At 63.4% G+C, this 9677-nt stretch overlaps 1 protein-coding gene across 1 annotated transcript; it reads right to left on the reverse strand.

Annotated features, from left to right (window-relative positions):
* Nucleotides 1–139: 139 nt before the first annotated feature.
* Nucleotides 140–1986, reverse strand: KLHDC9 (kelch domain containing 9). The gene is made up of 4 exons (XM_038586304.1): nt 1472–1986; nt 1164–1323; nt 874–1072; nt 140–418 (listed from the first exon to the last, which is right to left on the reverse strand). Exons 1-4 carry the CDS (start codon nt 1984–1986, stop codon nt 252–254), a joined length of 1041 nt encoding a protein of 346 aa, XP_038442232.1. The 3' UTR covers nt 140–251.
* Between the last annotated feature and the right edge of the window lie 7691 nt (nt 1987–9677).

The raw sequence follows: 9677 nt of genomic DNA on the forward strand, positions 1-9677 counted from the left end.
TATGACTTGTGGGGCTTGGTTCCATCAGGCTAATGGCTCACAGTATCAGAGGAGGTCCCATATTTTATCCTTCCCCTTGCAAATAAAGATGTGTCTACTTGTTTACTGCCCTCCCCCAAAAAAGAATCACAAACAAATGTTGACTCAGATTGAAATTTAATAAGCATTTGAAATGAGGCAGATAGGTCTGGGGGCAATGCTTTATGAGTCTGCAACAAAACAGGCGTGACAGTGCGTCTTGGCACTATTCTTTAGATAAATAGGTCCAGGATGCAAACCTGTGGACTGGGTGTCCTGCCATCCTCACCAAAGCCCCCAACCAGGTAAAGCTGATCGTTCCAAAGGCAGGTCCGGTGGCCCACACGTTTCAGCCCACGGTCTGCACAGGGGAAGTGAAACCACAGAGGAGGGGACTTTCCTGTTGGGTAAGAGAGAGGGTGCTAAGAGGCAGTAGCATTTTGGCACCATGGGGCTTCTCACGAGACCAAAGGTTTGCCCGTATTTTTTTTTTTTTTAAAGATTTTAATTATTTATTCATGGGAGACACAGAGAGAGGCAGAGACACAGGCAGAGGGAGAAGCAGGCTCCCCACAGGGAGCCTGATGCGGGACTCGATCCCAGGACCCCGGGATCATGACCTGAGCTGAAGGCAGATGCTCAACCACTGAGCCACCCAGGTGCCCCCCCCCCCCCCCGGTTTTTTTCTCCTCAATTTGTGGGTCTCTGCACAGTTTAATATTCTGTGTATTCCTTTAACTGGTCAATTAATTTTTGCTCCTCTTTATACCCTGTCACTCCATCCTCCTTCTGCGTCTGCAGTTCTCCTATCTCCCTACCATGTCCCCCCCCCCTCCCGCAGCAGCCAGCCCTCACGCGTATCATAGATGTAGAGGTCATTGCAGATGGTGTCTCTGGCTCTGGTCAGAGTCTCTCCACCAAACAGCACAGCAAAGGGCCCCACCACAGAGCATGAGTGATGCCGCAGTCCCCGAGGCCCCTGTCGGGCCCCCTGCCCCTTGGTCACGAGCCTGGCAAGCTGTTCTGTCAGATGAAGGGCAGCAGGGGGCTCCTCCTTCGGGGAGAAAGAAGGGGTTGGCTGGAGGAGTTCGGACCTCACAGTTCTAGCCCCCTTCCACCCGCAGCAAGATGGGAGTAGAGAGTACCTTAATCTTCCCCAGACTCCAATGCCCAGCCACTTCCGGTTCGGGGGAGCTGCAGCCCCCAAAGAGCAATAGCTGGTGGCCTGGGCGGGGCCCCGGAGCCGGGAGCAGGGCAGCGCAGTGGCCTGAGCGCGAGGCCGTGCGGCAGCCCTCTTCCTTATAGCTGCGGGGAGGCAGGAGTTCGGGCCTCAGCTGGGCTTTCTGGGGAACGGAAGCGCTCTGCTTCTACCGTGGCGAAAGCACGGAAGGGAGGAAGGGAGGAAGGAGGCGGGGGCGCGGGAAGGGGTGCGCGGGGCGGCGCGGGGCCGTACCAGTAGGTGCGCGCGCCGGGGTCCAGCCTCAGCGTGAAGATGCTCCCGCAGCGCCGCTGGGTGCGGGTCCCGCCCTCCCGGCCCGCCACCCGCAGCTCCCGGTCCGACACGCGGGTGCACGTGTGGCCGCTGAGGCCGGCGGGCGGCCGGCTGCCGGGGGCCGCGCTCCACGCCTCCCACGCTCCGCGCTCGGCGTCCAGGGCGGCCACGGTGGCCAGGCGGCGCGAGCCGTCCCAGCCGCCCACCACGCACAGCCAGCGCCCGCCCACCGGCGCCGCGTCGTGGTGGCTGCGCCGCGGGCCGTCCCCCGCGCCCCGCACCGCCTGGCCCGCGGCGGGGTCGAAGAGCACCGTGTCGCCGCTCGGCTCCGAGGCCCCTCCGCCCGGGAGGCCCCCCACCACGTAGAAGCGGCCCCGCAGCTCAGTGCAGGAGTGGAAGGCCCGCGCCAGGAGCGCGTCCCGGGCCACCGGCCGCCAGGTCCAGCCCGCGCCCCCCGGGGGCCCTGCCAGCGCCATGGCCCGCCCCGGCCCCCCGCACCGCCCGGTCACCCCCCCGGGCCCCCGCCGCCGCCCAGCAACGGCCGCCGCACGGGCCGCCAAGCCCCGCTCACCCGGAGACAGGAGGCCGGGCGGGGGCGGGGGCGGGGGCGGGGGCGAGCGGCCCGAGCGCCTGTTAGCCCCGGGTCCCCGAGGGCGCAGGGGCCAAGGCTGCGCGCGGGGCCGGGAGGGATCCCCGAGGACGCCGCCGCCCGGGAGGAGCCAGCGTGGGGCCGTGAGCGCGGCCCGGGCGCCTGGGAGGCGGCGGACACGGCCTCGGGCCCCGCCGCGCCCCGACTCTCGGGGTGACTCCCCCGCGGCCGCCGCGGCTTCCTCGCTGAAAACCTGTCTGCGGGGTCCGCGTCCCGGGGCTTCCGGAGAGTTCGCGGCGGAGCCCGGAGGGCCGGGAGCGCAGGGGCGGCCTTGCTGCTCTGGCCACGAGGGGGTGGTAAAGCCCGCCTCTCCGGCCTTGTGCGTGTGCGTGCAGGCTGCGGCGAGTGTGCGTGCAGGCTGGGGCTGGGGCTGAGTGTGCGTGCAGGCTGCGGCGAGTGTGCGTGCTCGGCTGGGACCTGAGTGTACATGCTTGGGGGGGGTGTGCATGGTTGGGTCAGGGCCTGTGAGTGTGCATGGTCGGGCCGGGGCTGAGCGAACTAAGCCTTGGGGAACTTTGCGCTACTGAGTCCTGGGAAGAATTCCTTACTTCAGCTCGCCTCTTAGACTCATACAACGCAAGGAACTGAGGACGGGGACATCTGGGACCGAGATTAAGGGCAGGGAGGGTCTCGGGATCCAGCGGAAGCTGCCCCTCCTCCGTGTGGGAGCCTGCGTGCCTCTTAGCCCCTCCCTGGGGTCTCCCTTTATGCAAGCGTGTCCCTGAGCCGCCTCCTGTGTCCCTCCAGGACCCGGTGAAGAAGGAAGAGGCCCAGGTCCAAGCTGGTCATGGCTGCAGCAGGAAGTGCAGACAGATTTCTGCCCCCAGCACCACAGGGGTGGAACCCAGCCGGATGGGTCCCCAGGACAGGTCCCCAGTGCAGGGCTGCTCACGGGAGTGATGGCTGCGACTCTTGCCTTTGGTCTCTACCCTTGAACTCATTCCCCCCTCGTGCCCCAGGACTGGAGGCGTAGAGAGTGACAGGGCCATAGTGGGGACAGGCTTGTAACCCCGAGTCTGATGGCGCAGCATCCCCCGCGCCTCTGGGACACCGGGATGAGTCCCACGTGGTCAGGCTCCGTGCTCAGTGGGGAGCCTGCTGCTCCCTCTCCCTCTGCCCTTCCCCCTGCTGTGTGCATGCACTCTCTCTCTCTGTGTCAAAGAGGTAAAATAAAAAAGGAAGGCACAGAGACCAGAAGGTCACAAGACCTGTTTCCCACATGTCCCTAAAGCCAAGACCCAGTAAGAGCCTGGAAAGTGTCGGCCCATCCAATTCCAGCTTTCCCTCAGTCTAACACAAGGTCCTCAGTTTTCCCAGATCTTGGTAACAAACTCTGCAAACAGTCACCACCTTTCTTTTTTTTTTTTTTTTTAAGATTTAAGAGCGAGCACGAGGGGAAGGAGGGGGAGGGGCAGAGGGAGAGAACCTGAGGCAAGCTCCCCGCTGAGCTCAGAGCCTGATGTAGGGCTGGACCTCAGGGCCCTCCCATCAGGACCTGGGCCTGGACGAGAGTCCAGTCGCTTAACCAACCGCAGCGCCCAGCTGCCTCCCCAGTCACCACCTCTAGTGTCCCTGACTGCAGTCTGAAGGCCAGCCTTCTCCCCAAGAGCGCTCTGACCCGCTAGCCTCCTAACAGCTGGACTCAAGATCTGTCACACTTCCCAGGACTTAGGCAACGAGCTGCGGGGGGGCAGGGGCAGGGGGCTGTGTCATGTCACCTATGCCTTCTTGACCCACATGCCCATTTTGTCAGACTCCTTTTCTTTTTTTGTTTTTGTTTTTTTGTTGTTGTTGTTTTTTCTTCCCAAAGCTCTTGTTTTTTTTTTAAGTAATCTCTAAACCCCATGTGGGGCTCGAACCCACAACCCTGAGACCAAGAGTCACATGCTCCACCGACTGAGCCAGCCAGGCGCCCTGGGACAGATAGTTTCTGCCCTGGGACAGATAGTTTCTGCGTCTCCTGGGTAGAACAGGGAACTCCCCACCCAGGGGCCTTTCCAGCCTCTCTCCCAGCTCCGTGACCCTCCTCCCAGCTTCCACGCCCCCGCTCCCAGCTTCCACGCCCCCGCTCCCGTCCCATCTAGTAGCTAGAGGTGGTTATCCACTGGGGGGGGAGGTGCTCAGGACCCCTGCCTCCTGTGGTTAGTCTAAATCAAGCGAGAGAGGAGAGAGAGAGAGAGAGAGAGAGGAAAGCAAGAAGAAAACAGGAGGCAAAGCCAAGGGCCTTGTGTGACGTGCGCTTCACGCCCCAGAGCAGCACCCACCGTGGCACTGAAGGAGCAGGACGGGGTGAGGGCCCGAGGGCAGCCGGAAGGGCTCCCCCGTTTCTGCACCTGCGTCACCTGCTAATAACCTCCGGAGCCCATCTCGCCGCCCGACGGGGTCCCCAGGTGACACGGCTGCATCAGTCCTTGGCAGAGCTCCCGCTGTCCTCTCCTTGCCCCCGCTGCACCCTGACCCCGGCCCAGCCCTGGGGCTCAGCGCTGCTCGGGGCCCGCCGGCGGGGCCGCGTCCCTGGGCTGTACTCCGACCCTCTCCGGGTTTCCCCGCTCACTCTGGCCAGCTGACTGCCCGCCCCCCACCTTCCTGGCCCGGATTCGGGCTCTTGGCTCTTAGTTCTTGGCCAGAACGAGGACCTGGACCAACAGAAGTGTCGAGAACCGGCCAGGACGAGAGGCTGCAGGAGGCCCTGCGTCAGGAGCTCATCCCTTAGAGACGCGGCCGGGAAGGGGTTTGAGAGAAAGCTGGAGCCGTAAGCAGGGGGTTGGAGGGGAGAGGGCAGGGGCAGAGGTGGGGTGCGGATGGGGATTCTTAAGGGACTTCATGCTATTGAACAGGGAAATGTCGTCGTTGGGTCCCTGTGGAGAGGGGAGTAGGCGGGAGGGGCAGGGGGGGGGCAAGCGGGCTTCCCAAAATGTCTCTAGGTCTTTCTGTCTGTGTCAGACTTGGTCTCACCGTCTTTGTCTCTGAATGACCCTCACCCGCTGGCTCCGAGTGCGTCTGTCTCCTCCTCACCCCTTTCCTGCTCTGGGTGTCTGTCTGTCTCCCGTGCCTGGAAATGGCCATGATGCAGGAGGCCCTTGGGGTGTCTTGGAGCTGGAGGAGCTGGCCCCTGGTTTTCGGGGCCCCCTGGGTTGGGCCACCCCTCTACGACGGCTCTGCGTCCTAGCCTCTGACCAGGGCAGCCGTGCTGAGTGCTGAGTGCTGCTGAGTGCTGAGTGCTGAGTGCCGGCCAGGGAAACAGGTAGAGCTGCAGGTCCAAGGTGGAGTGGATCTTGGAGGGGAATGGAGGAGGGAACTTGGGGTTTATGAGACAGGTGAGCGTCCCCGGGCCACACAGGAGGAAGATCATGCCAACCAGCTTCAGAAGAAAATCTGCCCTCAAATTCCGGGAGTCCCCAGTTACTCCCCGTTCCCGCCAGCGTCGCCCTCTTCCTTGGTCCTCTCAGGTTTCCCCCAGGGAACACTTGCCTGTCCCCTCCGGGCCTTCGCGCCCTCTCCACGAAGCTCCCAGCCCTCCCAGGCTTCCTGCAGCCCTGGGCCTCCTGCTCTCCTGGCCTTGAGGTGACACCTCGGCTCCGCAGCTGCCCTGCTACCCTCGGTGCCCGGCCCGAGGTTGAGGCTTGGTTGTAGGGTGTCCGCAGGCTCCCCCCCCCGCCGCCCCAGGGCAGCTGAGTGCGGTGGGGACAGGCGCTCAGGCCGATGACCAGGAAGTGGCTGTCTTTGCCTTGCAGAGGACCATTCCCACACTGGGCGTGAGCGTGAGCGGCCCCGAAGGCCTGGTGCTCCCTGCAGGCGCCGCAGGTGTAGGCTCTGCAGGCCCGCTGGCCCCTGGGGGCTGCCTCCGTGCTCCCCAGCAGGTGGGCTTCCTGGGAAGACCTGGGAGGGTGCCGGGGGCACCACTTGGGGTCCTCACTTTAGAATCCATGCTCTTGCCAAGCTCCCAGGACCCCGCCTCCTCTGCTCTTACCTCCTCCTCGCTGCTGTCACCCCTTGGAAGACTCCTTTCCATGCAGGCTCCCACTCTTGCCCTACACCTGCCAGGACCTATTTCTAGAGGCTTCTCAAAGTGCCAGCCCATCTGGAGACAGGGTCAAAGAATAAAGGCATCTATCTCCTACCCCAGGCCCTGGTGCTGGAGTTCATGGTGTCAAGTACTTGCAGATGCCCAGGGAGCCCGTGGGGTGAGGGCAAGGAGGCGGGGCTTCTGCACACACGGGCCTGTAGGACGGGGCCCACACGTGCCTCTGCGGAGCCATCTCGGCTGGCTGCGTGGGTCACTCCAGCAGTAGACCTCTTTAGGAACAAGCAACTCCAGTCCCCTGAGCTCCAGGGGAGGTTGAGAGGCAACCAGGAGGCATGGCTGTGACGCAGGGACAGGGCTGAGGTCCGGGCATCTCCCGGCCTGCAGGCCGCGGAGTAGGAGCAGCAGAGCCCATGAGACGGAGCCTCAGGTGAACCCTCAGGGAAGACAGGACGCCGTGGCCCACAGGGCGGTGCTGCTGTGGGGGCAGAGGCGTTTCCAGGGGGGGAGAGCTGCTGGAGGTCCTCCCGTGGGAGCCCCCGCATGGGGGAGGGGTCCTAGGAAGGGCCCAAGTGAGCTTGAGGCTTCTACCCGCAAGTGCCCTGGTCCTGGGGACAGAAGCCAATCCCGAATCAGTAACCTGCCATGACGTCCATCAGCACCCCAAAGCCCCTCTGTACAAACTAGGAACCGAGGCAGAGAGCGGATCAAAGCAGCTTCCCATCACCCAGAGGAACCAAGCTGTGTAGAACTGGGTCGCCGACAATTTGTCCACACTCATGCTGCCTCCTGGCTCCACAATGATCTATTATTATCCACTCCTGTCTCCCAAAGCCCAAGGGTCTCCTCCACCCGCGCCCCGAGCCTCTGACTCTCCTCTGACCTGGGATCCCACTGCACACAGTTGTGTTACTCACTAGGGGCCTCTCTCATCTGCCCGAACCCCAACCCATCGTCCTGACCTCCCCCCCCAACCCTCTCTGCCCCCTGCCTTGACCCGTTCCCTCTCCCCCTCACTCAACCTGACCCTCACTCTCACTCTTCTCACCACCCCACCCCACCCATCCTTGTCCCTCCCTGACTCACCTCCAAGTCCCATTGACACAAACAAAAATTTCAGCACAACCCACTCCGACCGGTTTGGCTTAGGTGTGCAGCCTGCCACGGGGACAGAGCTGAGTTGTGAGCCGATGCTTGGACACACGCAGATTGTGAACGTCTGCAGTTCTGCTCACAGGAGCAGTGCGAGTGTGGGCGCCGCAGGCACCCAGGTACACCACGGGAACATAGGGTGGGCCATAGGGTCCTATGGTTTGTTTCCCACCCCCCCTCCCCGAGGGCTCCCTGAGGGCAGGGGTCCCCCGCCCCACCCGGAGGTCAGCAGGCCCCCGCGGTGATGGCGCTCAGACAGGTGAGCCACTCACCATGCCACCTGGGCTCCAACTGTCCCCGCTGTCAGGGCCCCGAGTTTGGGTGGGAGACGGTAGGTAGTGAGGCACCAGGGGGGCGGGGGTTCAACGAGGAGGAAAGAAGAGACTCCAGAAAACCAGGCACGGGCCTAGAGAGTCTTCGAATGCCCTCCCCGGGCCCCGTCGACGTTGGGGGCATACTCCCCGGGGCGGGGTTGGGGGGAGGGGGAGGGGTGGCCCTGTGAGACAGGAGTGAGGGCACCGAGCGGAGGGCGAGCCTCCAACGTCATGGGGAGGCCTAGAGGGGCTGCCCGGCCCAACTACACCAGGAGCATCCTGGCCTTGAGAAGGGCTCTGGACGGACAACCACAGCTGGCCGGGGGAGGGGGAGGGACTGAGGGGCTCCCAGACTTCCTGGCTGGGAGCCCCGTGGATGGGTGGGGGTACCCTGTGCATGGAGAAGCTGAGGAGATCCAGGAGGCGGGTGCCCACCTAGTGACCTAACTGCCCTGCTGCCCCCTGCCTCAGTTTCTCCCGTGGTTTCCCGGACCAGGAGGGGTGAATCCGTGGGAAGGAAAGGAGCTCCTCTGAAACCGTGCGATAGGATCCAAGGTGTGATAATCATAATTATAACACGGGATGCTCCCCCCACCCATTCCCCCGGCCCTACTCCACCCCTGCCGAAGCGGATCTCAAAGCAGCATCGGGGTGAGGCCTCTCCCCCGGCACAGGCGGGGACCTGCGTCCCGGAGGGGAAGGGGTTTGCCAAGGTGGAGGTGGAGAGAAACTGGGGAGTTGGGGTGTCCGGCCTGGGCCCTGGGGCTACCCTGGACCTGCTGGAAACAGCCCTCGAGGAGGAAGAGGTCACTGCCACGGCCACTGCCAAGAGCTGAGTCCAGACCGGAGTCAGGGGCACAGTCCAGAGGCAGGGTGACGGTCTGGGTGACGGCTCGGGCTCAGGGCACGCAGCATGCCCCCTGGACTGACCCTCCGGGGCCCCCCTTTCCTTGCTGACATCCATTGCCTCCCAGATTCATGCCTTCGGCCTAAAGGTGTTCAGAGCCCACCACGGGCCGCCGGCTGCCCGAGCGCCGGCCACCAACACAAGGTCCCAGCACAAGCCTGACCTTCCAGGAGCCCAGAGCCCGTCCCTCCTCCCGTCCCTCGTCCCCACACGCCCCCCAAAGCCCTGGCACACAGCAGGCTCCGGTCAGTGTTTCGCGCACTGAAGCTCACATTTATTTAAGGAGATAAGATGTGCACAAATGATGGGGGTACATGAGCTCTAATACGGGGCGCAGCAGAGGCTGCGGAAGGACAGGCTGACAGACTCGCCCTGGGGGTGGGGAGCTGAGAAAGCTCGAAGATGCAGCGTTCGGGTTCAGCTTTCAACTTCGGCAGAGGTGGAGGTGTGGGGTGTGGGGTGTGGGAAACACTCCCAGCGAGGTGACCCCCGCTGCTCTCGGTACCCCTTCCTGCCTCCCCCCAGACAAGAGGGCCCTGCTGCAAAGTGAAACCTATATTTCCCTTTCTCGCGTTTAGCTCCGTGTTTACCTGCCTGCCCCTCCCCTTCACCCAGTTTTTTTTGGGGGGTGGGTGGGAGTCAGCCCCCTCCCTCTGGCTATCCCAGGCTGGCCAGTAAGCTTTTGTGTAACTTGGTGGTGACATTTTTTGCGTAAGGCCCTTCCGAGTGTGCGTGTACTTATAGGGACACAGGGATGGCGGGCGGGGCGGGGGGGGGGCGGTTCAAAATGGACATGACCACGGGGTAAAGGGTAAAACGACCGTGGAGAGTCGCGCTGATGCACTTCTGGGCTCCTGGCCAGGCAGCGAGGAGGCGCTGCCCCTCAGATGGGGGCCTGCTGGGGGGCCAGGAGTCCGTGGGGCTAATTTCTTGTCAGTCCTTTGGCTTCTCCTACGTCCGCTGGGACTGGGGAGGGTGTCACTTCCGCTCCTTCCCCGGGGTCTTTGAACTGGATCCCTGTCTCATGGACAGAGATGCCCGAGAACCCCCGTGTTACCACCTCTGCTGCGTGCCCCCCAGCAAGCCCGGTCCCCTCTCGGGGCGTCTTTCTCACCCGAAGG

The sequence above is a fragment of the Canis lupus genome, chromosome 38, assembly GCF_011100685.1.
Source record: "Canis lupus familiaris isolate Mischka breed German Shepherd chromosome 38, alternate assembly UU_Cfam_GSD_1.0, whole genome shotgun sequence".
Classification (NCBI taxonomy): domain Eukaryota; kingdom Metazoa; phylum Chordata; class Mammalia; order Carnivora; family Canidae; genus Canis; species Canis lupus.